At 39.0% G+C, this 19,268-nt stretch overlaps 1 protein-coding gene across 2 annotated transcripts in view; it reads right to left on the bottom strand.

The window, feature by feature from the left end:
- The window catches only part of LOC120729185 (alpha-1,6-mannosylglycoprotein 6-beta-N-acetylglucosaminyltransferase B-like), a 109,254-nt gene that overhangs the window by 40,858 nt on the left and 49,128 nt on the right, over positions 1 to 19,268 (bottom strand). For both annotated transcript variants that reach the window (XM_040024704.1, XM_040024703.1), the window contains exons 4-8: positions 18,641 to 18,750; positions 16,174 to 16,250; positions 15,261 to 15,440; positions 13,009 to 13,173; positions 4,686 to 4,855 (exon numbers count right to left, since the gene is read on the bottom strand). In XM_040024704.1, the coding sequence (XP_039880638.1) occupies positions 4,686 to 4,855; positions 13,009 to 13,173; positions 15,261 to 15,440; positions 16,174 to 16,250; positions 18,641 to 18,750 (702 nt within the window). The remainder of the gene's footprint in view (positions 1 to 4,685; positions 4,856 to 13,008; positions 13,174 to 15,260; positions 15,441 to 16,173; positions 16,251 to 18,640; positions 18,751 to 19,268) is intronic.

Raw genomic sequence — 19,268 nt, 5'->3', positions numbered from 1 at the left:
CTCTTATTTAAAACAATAGCTTAAAAAAAAAATCCTCAATAAAAATTAAAATTGCCTTTTCCCATTACCCAGGTAAGTTAGATCAAATATAATTGTTGTTTTCTTCAGCAGTAAAATGCAAAGGGGAAGAAATTTCTTGTGGCACATTTTCAAACCGACTTTAATAAAATATAGTAGATTTAATATGTTTACAGTTTTTAGCAGGCACATTTTTTGATTTCCACATGTCATCTCTGTGAACCGTCCCCACAATGCCACGTTTTTAGTTTTCATGTTACGCTCAACACATGCTCTGTGAACATAAGCCACCAGGATGATGCACCAGAAAATGAACAATTTTCCAGGCTACTTCACTGTACTTACTTCTTCGCTGTGTATCGTGTGTCCTGTGGGCATTGAACTGTAAGAGGCCATTACGCTTTTAGCCTGTGCCACTTTCTTTCATCTTCCAGTATTATTAAAGCTTCTTTATGTCACATAACAGTAGTGGCAGGATAAGGCACAAAAGGTGCTGACCATCTAGCTTTTCAACGACTGGGAGCAGCTCTCTGTGTTCCAGACCCTCAAGTTGGTAATGAGCAGGAGAGCCGTGTCTGCTCTCCCTCTAACACTAATACATCTCAGGTACCCTGGCAATCTAACTGGCATCAAATTCAGCTTTATTTCCATCAAGCGCCTCAGTATTCCACAATGTGAGGAGTGCATACTCAGCAGAAATGGTGAAACGCAAAGACCTGTACTGAATTAACTGAGATGTGTGTGCTGCAGTGTGTGGTCAGGTAACATGTGGTAAATGTGTGAAATTTCTGCTTTTTGCATAAATGACGGATGTTGTGAGATTCCAAACAAAAGAATGGCATTCATTAGTGAGCCTTCAAAAAAATATCTGCATATTTGAATACCAAATATAAACTCTAAAGATGCCACCTCGGCACTTTGCTGAACTCTTTTTGTCCTTTCCAACAAACATCGGTCTGATCTGCATGCTGACAGCCTTCAGGATGAAATATGATTTTGATTTGTCACAGACATTTTTAAAAAATAAATAATACCTTAAAGTTTATTCTATTGTGAGTTTTATTAAAAGAAGTTGTCATGAGTTGCTGTGTGGCAGGCAGGAGTTGGACCCAAAATGCAGGCACTCAGGCACGAGGTTTAAACACAAAGAACTCAGCTTTATTTGCTGGCAGGGGAAAGTCATAAAAAAAAGACTGGAAACTCATAAACTAAACTCACAGGGAGATCCACACAGCATGAGGGACGACGCGACACTGACTCAGAGAAACACAGGGTTTAAATACACTGGGAAGTAACGAGGGGAATGAGACACAGAAGGAGAGCACAGCTGGGGGAAATCAGAACTGACGAGACAAGGAAGCGTAACCTGAACACACTGAGATAAGACAGAGACCTTCAAAGTAAAACAGTAAACACATAACACAGACTGAACAAAAGACAGACTCGCATGCAGGCACTACAACAGAGGGAACAGAGACGTGGGACCAGGGCAGACACAGACACTGACTGGACACGGGAATAGAGGGGACAGGGGAGACAGCAACTAAGGATTACACAGAGACAAACCATAAGACATAACTCTAACGAAGAAACCAAAGAATAGAAATGCTAAATAATAAATAAACTCAAAACCCTGGGTCAACAACCCAGGCATCCTAACAGAAGTCATTTTAGTCAATAGCTCCAATGCCTTAGTAAGTCTCGACATGCTCTTTTCACTCATCTCTAGTAAATAATATCCAGCCACGTGACTGCAGTGCAGACTGAAAACTACAAAAAGGGGAGTGATACACTAAGAAAACACAACACCTAATCATTCCCACAGCGGCCAATTACAGCTACCCTGCTTCCTCCTAAGCCAATCACAACTTTCAGATGTTGTCATGAGAGCAATATTGTACCCACTATGCACTCACACACACACCACAATGCAGGAATGAGAAACGGTGGAAAAGGATAGACCCTGGACACTCTTTTGCTCAGCTTTATTTTAACACTGCTCAATGTTGCCCAAAGGAAAGCGAGATGTTTCCAAATCTGTGTTTGGTCTCAGATCTAACCAAGCCTCATCTTTAGGGCAACTGTTGTCTGTTTGCCTGCCTTTTCATTTGTCTTGGTCATTTTGTCCATCTGGACTCAACAATATCTGCAACCCCCCCAAAACACAACATCCGTCTTAAAATACTAATAAAAATACAGTATTAATACGAAATAAAACAACAGCAATGCATTGTTCATGAATGCGTCTGCTGATTTGCATCTGAGGCTTTTTCTGTGTGAACCACTGATAATTACATTGCGAGGTAATCAAACCAAAAAGCTCCCTGTTTTCCAGCCTGTTTACTAACACACTGTGATAATTGCATTCGCAGGGCATGGTGTGAATGTACACAAAGCCACTATCTGAGAATGCAGCCCTAACACAGAACTGCAGCAGTGTTGAGGGAATTCTTTAATTAATTCATTCGTTGACAAAAAAAGCCCCCCGTGTATTTCACAGCGCCTAAAAACAGAAAATCAATACTTATGCTTTTTAAATAACAAATCACTATGTACTTGTGTGCAGCTTCACCGTGTGGCAGGATATATTGAAGCTAAACATACAGTATAATTGCACGTCATAGCAGCACAAAGCTGTGCCTCACAATGCATCCTCTTCTGAGAATTGAACTTGTCATTACTGGGTTCACTGAATGGACCCAGTAAACAGTGTTACATTATCCTTTATTACATGTTAGTATAACAACCACTGTGAAAAGCATTAAAAGCTTTACTTTAACATTGACAGGTTTGAGGGTAACATGAGAGATGCAGCGAGAGAGAACGAGCAATCCATCAGTTACAAGTGAGACTGAGAAACTGGGAAAAGTGAATACACAAATTGGTCATACTGGTGTGGTAATATATCCTGTGCAGTCACCTAAAACATCACGACCCACAATGTCAGGCAGATAAATCTGAAAATGTGGGTCTCAAGAAACTCCAGTGACGTGCATGCAGCAAAAACGATTGTGCCATCAATCTCAAAAGTCACTTTTTTATATATGAAATTCTTCTAAATTGTCCCACACTCTCTTGGCCCCTGCAGCTGCGTTATATGTCTACAGAATGTCTGCCAAAGGCTGGGCATCAATACAATGCTTCTCCTATGATTTGTGAGAGATGTCCGGAGCAGAGCACAGTATGAAATGCAGAGAACAGCCGGGCCTCTGTAGGCACCATTATATTGATCTATACTCTGTACCTGTGTCCCTGCGCTGATCGACGACGACAGAAAGACAAAGACTAGCGGCTCAATCGAGGCCGAACAAAGACGTCACCTATGAGTCAGCTGTCTTCTCACAATATGCCTGTTCATAATTCTTCTTTCAAACATTAGCTATTCCTTGACATTGAAGATGACAACCCCTATGATTTGTTCAGTCTTGACTATGAACCTGATTACTTAGACTTGACAACGCTTGAAGGATCTTTTCAATCACGACAAATTTACATCCATGCATATGTCTGTGTGTGCTGGCTCTAGTTCAGCTTTATCAGTAAGCGGAAACGAGTAATCATCCTGACACGGGACGGAAAAGAAAAATCACCAATGTAGTCGCACTGACATCAAGCTGCAGATTGAGCCTACGTGAGATCAATACGGCAACAGATCAATTCAGCGACAGGACCTTAGAAACCTTGATGCTAATGCTGCCGTTAAGTGGAAATGAGCAGACTTTAAATGCAAAATTACAAAAACACAATGCATCAGTTGATTGGCTAAATTGGCTGTTAGTGTGAATGTGAGTGTAAATGGTTTTCTGCATCTGTGTGTTAGCCCTGTCCGGAGTTTACTCTACTTTTCATCCTATTAACAGCTAGCAAACGGATGAAATAGATGGATATATGCCTTTCCCCCCCCCCCCAATCTGTACACAAGAAACATTAGTGTCATGTTCAGTGTTTGGAGTTGCAGTTTCTTGTTTTTTAGTTTAGAGTATTCTTGTATTTACCTTTGTTATTTTTTTAAGGATTTATGTTTGAAGTCTTACAGTTTCTTGAGTGGTTTTGGTCATTGTTCTCTGTGTCGTCCTGGTCTGTTTCCCCAGTCATGTCTCTGTGCTGCCTGGTCCGTCTGTGGCCTGTCTCTGTGGTCTGTCATGTCTCTTTTTATTCTTCCTTTGTCTTTGTCAAGTCCGTATGTCTCAGTCTGCGTTAGTTTCCTGTTTTAGTTTGACAGTCTCTTGTCATGTGTGCGTTATATTCAGTTTTGCTTCCCCTGTCGTCACTCAGACTTAGCTCACCTGTGCCTTGTTTTCCCCAGCTGTGTTCCATCTCTCTAATTGCCTTATGTGTATATTTAAGTCCCCAATTTCCTTCTGTTCTACGTCATTTCGTCATCATATTCCTTCATGCTGTGTGCGCTCCAGTCTGTCAGTGTTTCAGTCAGTCCTCTCCAGTTAACGCTGCCTTATGTTTTGTTAAGTTTGCCGGTGCGAGCTAATAAAGCTGTGTTTTGAGTTTATGTTTGTCTGCAGAGTCCTCCACTTGGGTCCACTCTCTGTCTGGCACAGCATCCCATAACAATTAGCTCTATAGCTCCATATAATTAAGATATTAAGATAATCACTGATAACCAATCACTCCAACGCTGGTTTGTTAGATCTCGCACACAAAGAACTCACCCCTGAAGTTCCTTGACAGACATGGAGATCTTGAGGTTGTGTCCCAGAACATGAAGTGCAGTGAGGATATCAGCCCATTGGACCATTTCGCCTAGAGGCCCTCCCTTCAACACCTTTGGGCTGAAAACATCTCCAGACTCCTCAGTTAGGAAGCCTACATGAACGAGGATCTGAAAGAGTACACATTGTTATAGAAGAGTTAAAATAAAGGTCTGTAGATGGGGTACATAAGAAAACTTGAAAGGACATTGTTTAATAATAAATAATCTTTAAACAAAGGTTTTTACGAAAATCATGTTTTTTGTGGTTTCTTATAATGTTCTGCTGTATTTAAATTAAATTAAAATCACAAAAAAAATTCTGTAAATGTACCTAAAATAATAATGATAATAGTAATAATACATCACCAGAATAGTTTTTAAATTGTTAATAACTAGTTAAAACCACCAACAGATATGAATAGAGAGTCTCAAATCATGCTTAGACTACATTAATAACTCAATGCCAATAACGTTATAAAATACAAAAATAAGCCCAACAGCTTTAATTATTATCTGTAGCTCCAAACCAATGTACTCAAAAACCAAAGTCACCCAATAATACAAACTAACAGAGAGAGAAAGCTGAATATAAGAGCAACCAGCACATTTTACAATGAACAATAACAGTTTTTGTCAAAGTTTCAGAACTATGAAGAGCACAATAAATCTTGAACAGGCCTGATGAGAAGTTAAACGTATAAAAATTCAGTGTATCATGTTTTAATTCTTTGTGTTTCTTTTCTCCTCATTTAAACCCAGATTAACTCCATTTTATTGTGAAAATACAGTAGATCTAAGGGGGCCATCACATCTGCTGTAGGTCTTCTTGTTGCCTGAAACATTTTCACTATTCTACATCATATTTATTGACATAATTTTACAGTCAACATGTTTTATTTATGATGGTCTAGTTATGCCACAGAAACCCTAAATTAATAATAATAGCAATTACCAATTTTTACATGTTTCTGTAATGGTTAATCCACCAATATGTGCACGGTCTTTAATGAAAAAGCAATTTTTTTATGCTAAAATGTCATCTAAAATTTGAATATATTATTAAAAGTTTACTGTTTTACAAAAAAGCTGAAAAAAATAGTAAAATGCCAAATTACAGTTATTTGTTTGCATTCCTGAAAAGAAAAAAAAAATAGTTTCACAGGTTGAAAGCAAAGCTTGTTATGCTAATTTCTGACTTCTCGGCGAAGTTCACTTCACCGGCTCAAATTTGGGTATAAAACGTGAACTCAGTTTGGTATTTGCCTAATACATAACAATCTAAACAACATAATTCATCAGTATAAACACGTTTTTGACTAATTTCCAAAATATATTTGTGTTTTCTTCTTTTTATGACAGATATTAAAATATATGTCCTGTATGTGCACATAATGTACAGATGTTTACGATAAAGTACATTCACTCCAACCTGATGTCCATTATAACACTTTGAAATATTTGCATAATGGATATTGCTAAGCTCTTGGAAAGTTAAGTTTCTACTCTGCACAATGTTTTAATGACTTTGAGGATTAATATCATTGGAATTTCAAAGTGTTTGAAAAGGAAATTATGGAAATCCCCAAAGAATTACTCCTCATGCTCCAATGGAACAACATTTTTCATATACACACAGAAAAACAGTGTGGTAAAAATTCTTAGAAATCTAATGTGAACTTTAAAAATATATACTATGCAAAACATGTAAATTTCATAATAAAATAACTTTTACACTTTGACTTGTACTGTTATACAATTCTTCACATAAAGGCTACAGTCCTGTCATGCATGTTCACCTAGCTGCTACATAATTAGTGCAGCCCAGCGAGAAATGAGCAACACGTTACTTTTCACAGTGGATTAGACACAGTCATGTCCAAACGTTGCTTTGCTCAGTAATCCTGATTAACTAACACAGCATGAACACCTCCAGCTGCTTTTGCTGGCAAATGGAGCCCGCAACTTTGACCATGCAACATACATAATGAGCTTAAAACCAAATGCGGGGAGTTTGCCAGGAAGTTTTCCAAGGCCTTGTTTACTGTCTCACCATTTGTGTGCAAGTGCATACAAATGGTGAGACGCATTAGTGTTTCCTGTGTCTGTACTTTTAAATCTGTTAGCTGTAGCAGATAATGTCTAAAAGCATCCAAGAGCTTTTCAGATATATGCCACAATGGCACTCATTTCACTCTCCCCCTCCTAATTATGTGTGCTAATATTGAAGTTAGAAGAGCCAACATGTGCACCTGCACATAATATACATACATACACACAAAACTGCTACAAAATATGAGTCATTTTATGACCAGGGGACAGACTGCATCTGAATAACAAAATGAGAAAAACAGAAAAACTGTACTAAACGAAATTAATTATTGATTTCAACCCACAATAAATGTTTAACAATATTTTCAGCTGGCCATGGAAACGGGTTGTGAACGTAACATTGAGATGTCATCATATTTTAGGTTCACATGGCAAAGTTCTGCTTAAATTATTGCCTATCTACACATTCAGCAGTTATGATGCGAAATAAGCTCTCTTTTTTGGAGTCCCAGACTAATATTTTTAATATTTTGGTGTCCACCAAAATCCTGTGACTCATGCTGCAAAGTGCATGTATAGATCTTTAAATATTAGGGGAGCTGCTCATATAGTCGATACTAATGTAGAGCCTCATTAACACGCTGTCTCACTTTCGGGACCTAATATCCGTACACATATTCTTAATACTCAACAATATGTTTGTACACTACATTTGTTTAGCTTTATTATTATATAGTGGTGTTTTTGACTTCACACACTCAGCACATTTGATAAAGTAATTTCACTGATGTACTTACTTGAAAATAAAGCGTGTATACAACTCTGGACAATGATGTGTATACAGCAGAGTCAAGCTCCAGTGAGACTCCAGCTGGCGTGAAAAATCCCCTGATTGAATAAACCTGCTCTATTAACTTCTGCTTCATAAAAAGATAAGTGAAATTTAATTACAGTTTGGGTGGCAGATGGCAAGAGTGAGAATACATGGCACCAGTACTATTCCCTGGCTCGGTGTTGGTGTTGGTTATAGGGTGTATCAGCGAAACGCTGGCATCGACGCAGAAATGGAGACAGAAGGAGCTGAATTTCAACTACTGGCACAACAGTAAAACTGATAAATAAATATAAGGAAAATCACACAGTGGCAGCAGCTCTGAATAACTGTAGACTGGATTCTATAAACTGGCATCCATACACAAATGCAAAGTTAATAGCAGGAGAGGAAGAGTTCACTATAAAAGCTGGCAACTCCCTCGTGATCTAAACTAGGGCCCAACCAGTACTGGATATGTGCTTTCAGACACAGGAAACAAAAACAGATTTCCCTTTAAGTTATGAGTCCTGAGTAAAATAATATGACAATGCAGCTTAAAAATACAATACATGAAATTAATTGTCACGGCGGGGTGCGCCGGTGTGTTTTTTGAAACAGGACCCAAAAGCAGATGTGGACGAGGAGTTGCAGGTTTAAACAGAAAGCGATCCTTTATTTGGATGATAGCAGGAGTTAAACATGGAACCCTAAGCAAACTAAAAAACACTAAGAAACAAATACTATGAAGTTCTATGACTATGACAGTGACAGTGACAATGGTGGAGATAACAGACGACCTGACAACGACATTCAGAAAACAGAGGACTTAAATACACACATGAGGTGATCAGGGGAAGTGGAGACACATGAGAACACAGCTGACTCGAATGAAACATAATGACAATACAGGGGAGAGTAACACTAACTACAATGAACAAAGAACACCAGACTCTTACAAAATAAAACAGGAAACACAGAGACATAGACATGGAGATAAAACATGACATGAACTTAACATAACCACATAGACATGAAACATAGACGCAGGAACCAGGGAGACTGGGTACAAGGGGAGATGACAGAAATAACTAAGAAATAAGGTGAACGCAACCAGACCTAGAAATTAACTAGATTGAAAATGAATACAAAAATACATAAAACTCAAACACTGGGTCACACGACCCAGTACCGTGACATTAATCCTTGCAATGTCCTCGGGATTCCCATACACCTGGGGTCATTTTTGACCCGAGGACAACACAAGGGTTAAAAAGCAACAACAACTTGTTGTTGTGTCTGCAGCATTCAAAGAATGGAGCGTAATTTGCAGCATAAATTATCTGTCTCTTCTTTACTTTGTTCATTTTCATGTTCATTAGACATGCTGAAACCAATATATTGGCAAATAGCTATCATCTGCTGATATATCAGCTGAGATCTAAACTGCTGACGGGGCTTCCTTTCTAATAGAAAGTATTTTACTTTGATTTCTAATTATAAATTCATTCTGTATGGGAACTTATGACAGCCGAATTTATAAAAATGTAGAGAGGTAAAGTTTGTGTTATCAAAAGAGAATCAAAATCTTGAGAGAGGAGAGGCAAACCAACACACACTCCTGCCACCATAACAATTTTATATACTTGCTCGCTTCAAAATGAATATGAACAGGTAGAAAGTTACACAATGGAAAGTAAACAACAGAAGGAATAACTGTGAAGCCTCATAAACTATGTGTGTCACAGCCAATTGCCTCCCTCGGGAATCTGGATAACACACAAGAGAGTTGAATACTTTATACAGTGGACTTATGGTACTCCCAGATGGTGTGTGTGTGTGGTTATGTGTGTGCGTGTCTGAAAGTGCTGATTTTTTTGTGTATTTGTTTCACGCTGACATACATCAATGAACTCCGGTTAAAATCCCTTGTGTGTGTTCAGCATAAATGCTCACTCGCAGTGAGCTTGGGGACTCTCAAAAAGCTCTGAAGCTAATTTTTCCTGTTAACATCCCATAGGGACTGAATAAAGCCTCATGAAACCCACGGAGACACAAACAGAGGTACAATACCTTGCTCACCTTTACATCTGTCCCATCTGTTTGCTTGTATGTTCATGCACCACCAATTTGAATCGCAGTATATTCACAGTATCTTTCTGTTCTAAATGCCGTTAGATGAGTTGTAGTAAGGAAAGTCTAGTCTTTGAAATGTTTATGCAATATGAGTCTGAGTCAAAGTGAAATCCTTGGAAAGACCTTGGTGCATACACTTGAGAGCGGGAGCGCAGAAGTGACTGTTAAGTATGTGTTACCACTCCAGTGGTATCCTCTGCTCGAGACATCACTAACAGGGTAACGACAGAAGTATGCAAATTCTTGGCTTAGCATCTGTTAGAACAGGACTTTGTATGGACATGTGTGTGTGTGTGTGTGTGTGTGTGTGTGTGTGTGTGTGTGTGTGTGTGTGTGTGTGTGTGTGTGTGTGTGTGCGTGTGTGTGTGTGTGTGACCTGGTTCTCTCATTCATCGTGCCCCCGAAGAAGGTTGCAGCTGTCCAGCCATGGGAGGCAACACAAGCTGGCACCGACAAAGATCACTACTCTACCCTTAATTTCACCTTCTTCCTCATCCTCCTTTCATGGCCCTACAAACAACTTTCCCCTCTTTACTTATACTCATGTCTTTCCTGCTTGTTTTCATATTCTTTCAACTTGCTTCCTCCTCTTCCTCTTTCCTCTAACAGCTTTTTCTTTTACCCCTACCCCAGTTCCTCACTCCTCACTTATCCTTCCACACTGTCTGCACTTCATCAGTCAGAGATCTATTAAATCTCAAGAGGGCAGAGATAGAGAGAAGGGGAATTAGCAGCTTGACATTTGCTGACAAACACACTAAATGTGCATGCTCAAGGAAGCACAGATGCACATAAAGTGACACGGGGAGATACTAAAACTACTAGCAGACAGCCAGCGAATCTGTTGCTTTGTAGGTTAACGGGATAAGGTCAGCGTCTTTGAATCTGTACCCTCCTCTTTCAAAAACCCTTCAATGATTCCTGAACTTAGCTAAATATATTCCCTTTGATGTCTAACAAAATGAAAACAGCTTTTGTTCAGATTGATTCTAATGGCAAAAAAAAAACAAAAAACGGCCCTGACTTTATATTCAGTTTCATAACGATGGTGAAAAAAATTCTTTTAAATGTATCATTGCTTTGAAAGGGAAGTGAACCAAGAGGTCGACTGTATTCTTTCTGAACCTCAGACTCACTAAGGAAATTGGCACTCAGAAAGAGATTTCCTAGAATACTTAAGGCAAGCTTTTACGTCATTGTTCACTCTGATACAAAATATCACTCACTTGCAAATACACTTGACTGTAGAAAATCTATTCTGCTGTGACTTTCAGGTAAACCCTTCATAATTACATTACTCAAATGTCCAGAGCTGCTGTGATATGTACACACACAAATGCACACATGCCCACACACTTCCTGCTGCATTGCTTTGTCTTTCATTTCCTCTTCTTCTTGATCTTGTCGCCTACAATACCTGCTTCTGTGTTCTACTAATTTATTCTTCTTCTAGGGAAACATCTACTCTGGTTACAATCAAAGCCCGAGCCCAACAAAGAAACAGAACTGAATCAACAAAGCCTCATTGGAAATCCAAAGACTAGAGATGAACTGACCAGATGGTGCTCAACACATAAACAGGAGCGCAATTAAAAGTCAAACACACTCATCATGAGTAAAGATCCATAGTTCAGCAAAGAAAACTGTGGGGGGGCACCACAAAAACTAGCAATAAATCACTTTCACCCAGCTGAACATAATCATTTCACAGAAGCTAGCGATGGAAAAGTGGCTGTGGCTAAAGCTAAAGCAATTCACAGCTCTGACTCATCCACAAGCAGGCAGCCCCAGCAAGAGCCAGAGCATTGGAGCATACTGGAATAAAAAAGATTAAGGTAATGGGAATGAGTTTCACCTAATTTTGTTTGGTAAAGGAAACTATGTCAACTTACTGCAGTTTGGGGAAATTTTTAAAGATTAATCATTTATTTTATTATGAAAATAAACATTTTCCCTGAATAAAACTTGATTTTTGTTTGTACATGCTTAGAAAGAAAATTTGCATTTGTAAAAATCTGTATCTGCAGGTCACGCTTAAGGAAAAATCAGAATCGGACAAGAAAATTGCAATCAGTGCATCTCTAGATGGTATAATCAGGCACAGTCCTGCTAATGGGAACAGGGATCGTGTCAAAGACAAATGTTAATGCTTCTTTTTCAGGGTCAGAGTCATTTAAAATCAGGCAGTGATTCCCTCAACAGACTACTGAGTGACCTTAATTTGAAATTTCAATGGAAACCAATCTTAACAGTGAAAAAAAAGTGTGCGTCTCTGGTTAAGACTGAGCTTTAAATGCTAAATAAAATGTAAGAGATGCTGCCTTTGGCATTTGTTTTTTATTGTCATGATATCCAATTAGTAGTCAAGCATAAACACAGACCCACACAGACTGACAGGGAATACACAGATGCACATGTTTGGTTTTTTTAAACTTCCGTTTCTAATTATTGTGATAAACAGCTTTAGACAGCCAAGGCTAACTCTTACAAACGCCAGGACATCTGCTGTTGAGATAGCAGCAGCAGCATTTTGTAAGGCATACACAGTTGAAGCAGCCACGAAGGCACGATAGAGGATAACAAATCCCCTCAGTGCAGAACAAGAAAGAAGAGCATCAATCACAGTGACAGAGGACTATTTCCACCCATGTTAACTTATTTTAGAGAGAGATGTGGGCAGAGAGAAATATTTTGGAAAGAGGACGCAGAATGCTTGCTCAGTCTGCCTTCTCACATTAATGCATTCATTCATCATTACTACCTTAAGTAAAAGAGTGTGAGTGTGCTCAGAGAAGGGAGAAATCAAGGGGAGTATAAACAACCAAAAATTGTGGTGTTAAGGGTAACATGCACCAAAAAAATTAAGCTGCAAAAGTAAGCTTTTAGATTACACCTTCAGTTTAATGAAGTACCCTTAATCCACAAGCAGCGTAGTCTTCCAGGCCTAATGTCTCGCTCATCTCAGGCGTGTCTCACTACCTTCCCTATTTTTAACAGTCCTTTGCTAATCCATTCTCCCTCTCCTTCCCTTTCTTTCTCATCTTACTCTTTGTCCTCTAGCACTACTGCATACATATCACTATAATCCCAATCATTCATCATCATCATTTCATCACCTTACTTGCTGTGGCTTCTTCGCCCTCATTTATCGTATGCAAGGATAAATGGCTGCCTTTCACTCACACACAGCCTCTGTCATGAATGGTTACTGTACAGCTTCAAATGCAACCTAAATGATACTGCGGTTAAAAGAAAATGCTGTTATAATCAAAGCAAAAAGACTTACCTTCTTCTGGTCTCTCCACTGTTGCTCCAATTTGGCATCCAGACGATTGGCAGCTGTTGCCCACTGTTGTGCAAGTCGCCGGATTCGCCGCTTCATAAAGCTGAGGGACTCCTTACCTGTCCCAACCTGGTCCAGCAACACAGAGAGGTCTGTACGGAAGGCAGCCTGGGAATGTGAGAATATAAAAGGTAAGCTGGTAACAAAATCAGGTAAAGTGTAAGATTTGGGCAGCACAGGGCTCACATTTTGAGCTCTGTGGTGCCTGTTTTGTATTCTACAGCAGCATGGGTGTTCAAAGCTTTGCTTATACTGCCAGTAAACACCATAGCTATGAAGGTATGTCACGGTAATTCAGCAATACCTGCAAATGCAGGCTGGTAGCCAAACAATAAATAATTTTGCCATGTTTTTCCTCCCATCTGCAGCACAGAGGGACTAAAATTCAGTCAGCTTTAACACTCATAACGTACTATTACGTACCAGTACTACTGTTACTAGTACTAAGTACCACACGTAATATTAAAGTACTTCTGTCAATGAAATATACAAGGAGCAGCTATGAACAAATGCAGTCTTTCTAACTAATGCTTTGAGTTTTCTACTCTAAAAGCTTTGGCTCAGCAATGTTTTTATGAAACACAAAAATAGTTCAGTTATTTTTGTCAGGGAGTCGATTGGTCTTCATTTGTATTAGCATTCCGGTTAGTTTCTAAAGATGTCGCTCTTAAGACAGTTATTAAAAGAAAGGAAAAGTGAAACTGCAAACATTGTGCAGGCATCACATTTTTAACTATTTCAAAGACTCGTGATGCGGTCTGAGTGAGAGAATGTGAGTGAGAAAGGTGCCACTATATTCAGATTCAGTGCACAGTTCTGTCCTTGTTCCCTATTTTGAATTTCAAAATCCATAGTCCTGTATTACCACTGCGCAGATTTGCACCTGAAGGCACCGTCAGGTTTGCTGTCAGAAAATGTATTAATTTTTTAACATTAAAAATCAATCAGTATTAGCAGCCGTGGATGCTTTAATAGGGCGTGAGCAGGGTCAGACACCTTACTCAACTGTAAGGTTTCTTCTGAAGGAAAGGACTGTTAAATTCTTTTGACTGCTACTCTGGACATTTATTAACAGCTCACCAACCTCAGGCTAGTTTTTTACATTTCTGTTGTTACTAACAGCAGCCTGAAATCATAATACAAAGGCTGCACTTTCAGACGAAATGGCAGAGAGAGAAAAACAATTTTTTGAAAACACTATAATTATAGTACAAACATGTCCTATTTGTCAGTTCCAGCAGTTAACTAACACAATATTGCTTGTCTAAAGCCATTTTCCCTCTGTGGCACTCTGTTTTCCACCATCTTGACTCAACTTTCTTTCCTCTACAAAACTTAAAATTTGATTTTTTTTAAGTTTAAAAATAAAAAAGGTCTTGAATCAAGGACACAAGAAAGGTGAATGAAAGCAGATATTTCCAACCCTTAAAGTAAAAACCTTAGCAAACAGAAATCTGGATTACAAGTCATTTGCTATCTTAGGCTTGCACGGAATCAAAAGCTACTTCTCCAAACAAGCACATCTTAATAAATAACTTACCAGCAACATCACCCCGCACTTTACATGCTTCCAGTACACAAGAAATCAGCAGAGCCTGCTGCTATCTTTGAGTCAGTGCTGCTCTGTCTGTCCTGCAGGAGATGCTTGTTATTAAGTCTAACTGACTGAGGGACAAATTAAAGTTTCATCCAAGAACATTTTATACCGAGGCAAGTAATTAACATTTAAGTATTCCATCTGCTGACCAGATGTTTGTTTAGGTGCCAACAGCGTGGGAAAGTGTTACAATAAAAGCCTTACAAGAAGTAAGTATCTACATATTGGTAACATGTTTTATTCATGTCATGAGACAAAAAAAAAATCAGTTTCTTTGATGTTTCACTATAAATATTCTCAACCACTGAAGTACTGGAAAAAATACAGTCAATACAATATATATGAACAGAGTGGCAGTACAGGCAATTTCTAATTTTTACTTCTTTCTTCTGGATTTTTTGGCCCTTATTTCACAGAATTTTACAAAATTACACATTTTTAAGCAACTGTGGCACAGATTCCCTTTGTGAATTTTATTAACACATCATCTTCACATTGCTGAGGTGGTGAGCCAAGCATCATCACTTGTGGGTTTATTGTACATTCATCAGGTGTCAGTTGGCAACCTGTGTTTCTAATAGCACTACTGCTCCCTTACTTGTCTCTTGGGGGACTTTGCTGGCTGTGTATGCTGGGTAGGGGGGCTGCTGTGGTTCCTCCAGGCCAGTGGGGGGCAGAACCACTCCACCTCACTCAGGTAGATGAGGAAAGAGCAGTCTGAACCATCAACACCATAGAAGGCATAGCAAGGATCTGATGTCCACCGTGCACGCATCCACTAGAGGACACACAGGAAGAAATATGTATACACACAAAAACAGAAAAATTACTTACCAAAGATTTAATCATCTGACTCCAATATATATATATATATATATATATATATCTATATATATATATATAGATATATATATATATATGACATATGAAACAACAATTAATAACTCACAACTGTCTTTCTGCAACAGGACAAAATAATGGTAACAAAATGTTTTTAAATCATTTTCTATTAATAACTGCACATTTATAAAATTAGGAAGTTCCAGATTTAGGTGTGACCGGCAGAGGAGCTTGGTCTGCTGTGTAGAAGATCAGCTGATGGTAAAACTCCTAAAGGATGTGTTGGTAAAGCTGGTTTTAAGCAGGCTGATCACAGGTGCAAGCTGCTTTGAACCCATCATAACTCTTTATTTAGTGTCATATTTACTGACACTGATGCCTGTTATGTTCTGTGCTTCTTTCTTCTTCTGGCTTCTCATAAAGCCAGAAGAAGAAATGGAAATCTAACAGCTGGGAAGTGTGCTTCATGTATGCGTGAGGAAGGGTGGAGAGGTCACATTACAGAGCCATGCCGCCAAAACCAAATTAGTGTTGATAGAAATCGTGTTATTTTTTCTTTTAGATATAGTATCTTAAAGTTTATTATTTAATTGGGTAGTTATACCCTCATTAAGCCCAAATCAACTAGTCAGTTTCACACAGTGAAATGAAGAGAACAGCTAAATACTCACATCTACTTTTCCAGGACACTCTGGGAAGAGAGGGTCTCTCGGCACTTCACACTGACTTGACGACCCATCTCTCAATACTGAAAAGACACAGTGAGTGAACTTTTGCTTCCAGATTAAAACATCAATCTGTGATTTATAAGCTTCACATTTTACAGAAGATATTTACATTTGTAAATATCCAGTTAAATGATCAATTGACTTACGCCTGCTGTGAGTAAAATTAGCCACAATCACTGATGCTTCATTAGTCTACAGGCTTGAAGGCTTAGTTCACTTAAATCAGTTGGCTCTAATGAGAATATTTATTCTCCAGTGAATATAACATTTCCAACAACAATCAGCCAATGTAATACTATCTATCAGCTCATTTATCAGCATATGGAGCTTGTCAAAGTCTCTTTAAAATTCCAGCCTCGTTTCTGCTAATCGATTTATTTACTCAAAATGACTAGACGTGAACTCGTCTGACCCAAAGGCTGCCCTCTGAGAACCAAGAGGTTACAGCATTACTCACAGTAACAGCTTCACTCCACTTGCCTATGGAAATTTCATAGCAATATTCACTTCCTTCCATAACATAATCATTTACTGTTTATGTCATACATGCTGTGAAGAGCTCATAAATCTCCGTGGTTTTCCCTTTGCAGCCTTGCAACATATCTACTGCAGTGCACAATATTCACTGGGCCTGACAAAGCAGTCTGTCTCCCGCTGCCGCCAACCATCCTTCAGTTACGCTAGCAACTACGTCTGCTCACTTAGGCTGCACACACTGCATTAATTGCTCCAATGACTTAGTTAACTGCCTCTCTGCTGCCGATGTGAGAAGAAGGGAAGACTGTGTCCGAGAACCATTGCAGTTAGATTTTCTCGCTCTTTCCCTCTCTCTTTTAAATCCCCTCCTTCTCTCCCTAGTTCTCTCTCCGGACCATCACATCTGTCTTCTCTTAGATTCTGTCTGTTTCCATTTGCCTAATGAAAAAGAGACATTTCTCTACATAAGTCTTCCCTGGGGCTTGTCTCCATCAACTGAAAACATACACGGATTGGCTGCAAATGTGATTACAATAGCAACCACTAAGGCAACAACTGAAAATGTGGTCAACTAACTAGATAAAAACTTGACTTCTGTCCCTTCTAGATGGAACATGAAAAGCCTTGCCAGTGTTTGAAGGGAAGGAAATTCTAATCACGTCTTCTAACTCTATTTCTCCTGTTGTTTCTTCTCGCACATGCCTGACCACGAGATAAATAAACCGCCACTGAGCCGTATGATAATAAAGTCTGCCAGCAGTGTTTCAATTCATCTGTGATTAGAGAAAGCAGCACTGTTTTCATTTTGGCGTGTGCCATTGTCCCTGCAGATGCAGAGGCGAAAACAAAAGGAGAAGTAATGCTCATTTATTCTCATGTAAAGAGTTGAGCAATTAGCCTCAAGAAAAAAGTAACAGAGGAAAGTGGGCGGATATTTGGTATTACTGCGGTTTTGATTAAAAAAAAGTCTGTTGTGAACAAGACAACAGAAAACCACACAGTTGGATAAGAGCTGACATTTACAGAGATGACCTCGCCTCCACTTCAGAGCTTCCGTTATGATTCCATAGCCTGAGTTTATTTCTCTCGATTTTTAATTTACTGGGAAAAAAAAACAAAACAAAAAAATCTGATATGACTGACTACAGAAGATTCTGGATGTTGACTCAAATCAAACATCTCATTTTTTTCATGGTGGTGTTTTTGACTGTCTATTTTAATCTAGTATAACGACCCATTGTCCAAATACTTTCTACTATGTTTTAATATTTTTGTGTCAGAAGGTGTCAGACAGAAGCTCTGCTAACTGACACGGTATGAAAACTGATTTGTGTCAGTGATCAAAAAAAAAACAAAAAACACCCGAATAACAGATGTGTGTGTGTTTCTGTTTCTCCTCGTTCCTTTTCATGTGTGGGTCTGCATATTTGTCATCACAAGCTGACAGCTGTTCATGTGTTCAGCTGTGCTTCAAGTTGTAAATTACTGATTACATTTCAGTGGCTGTTCTTATGCAGTGGTGCAATGTTTGCGATGCACTCTTCACATTGTGTGAGACCACGTATACCATCACTGGTACCAAGTGTCTGCCAGTGCCCTCCTCTTTTATGTGTACATTTTTATTGTGTATAACGACATTGTACACAATTGTGTGTTTATTGTGCATAATGCAAGCTCGTTTCCCTTTGGGGTAACAACGTTAATCAATCAATTTCTTATTGTAAATCATAAGAGTGGAGCAGGCTGGATGAGAGTGAGGTGCGTCTTGTATACTTATTTATTGTTCTTGTAATATCCCTGTGCTGTATATTAATTTATGATGTTGTCTGTAATTGTAGCCGATCTACGGAACAAGGAAACCAATGGTAAGCTGGATTTTACTCATAGGTATTGTAAACAAGAAGGTGAAACCATGATGATAATGATACTGTACCTCTGCCTTGCACCATACTGTTTTGCAATATCTGCTCCACCCTGATGGCCATGTTAGAGACATTCTGGGCGATAGCTTGGATCCTCTCCACCAGGGTGGCTGGTTGAAACCTGTGGACACAAAACACCTGGACTTAGAGTGAAGAAACGCAGGTGATCACGATGGACAGATGGCAAAGTACAGCACTTGTGTTACTTACACACCTGGCAGCAAAATCTTCAAGCAACCATTGCCATTCACCCCCATCTTGTGCATTGACATTTAGTGCATTCCCCACTACATACTCTTTCTCCATCCATTCATTCATTCACTCATTCATTCATGGGCTAATGACCCTCCTCTCTTGTTATTCCACTTCTCCACTTGTGGTTTCTACCTTTTTCCGTCCGATTTGTCGCCAACTCCCTTTTCTCTCTTACTTTCCGTTGCAACTCTCCCCCCCTTTTTTTTTTTTTTTTTTTTTACATCTCAATAGATGTAGAAGTGTTAGTAGGGGATGCAAATTGGTAGACACATGGTTGGAGCGTGAAATAGGAAAAGACCTTCACTGTTAATACCACTTCCTCTCTGGGGTGTGACACTTCCCATTCACATAATAAGATGTGTGGGAAATGTGTGCGTATTATGT

This window comes from Simochromis diagramma, unplaced genomic scaffold, assembly GCF_900408965.1.
Source record: "Simochromis diagramma unplaced genomic scaffold, fSimDia1.1 OVJJ01000302.1, whole genome shotgun sequence".
NCBI classification, from domain to species: domain Eukaryota; kingdom Metazoa; phylum Chordata; class Actinopteri; order Cichliformes; family Cichlidae; genus Simochromis; species Simochromis diagramma.
This window is presented reverse-complemented; position numbering and strand designations above follow the sequence as displayed.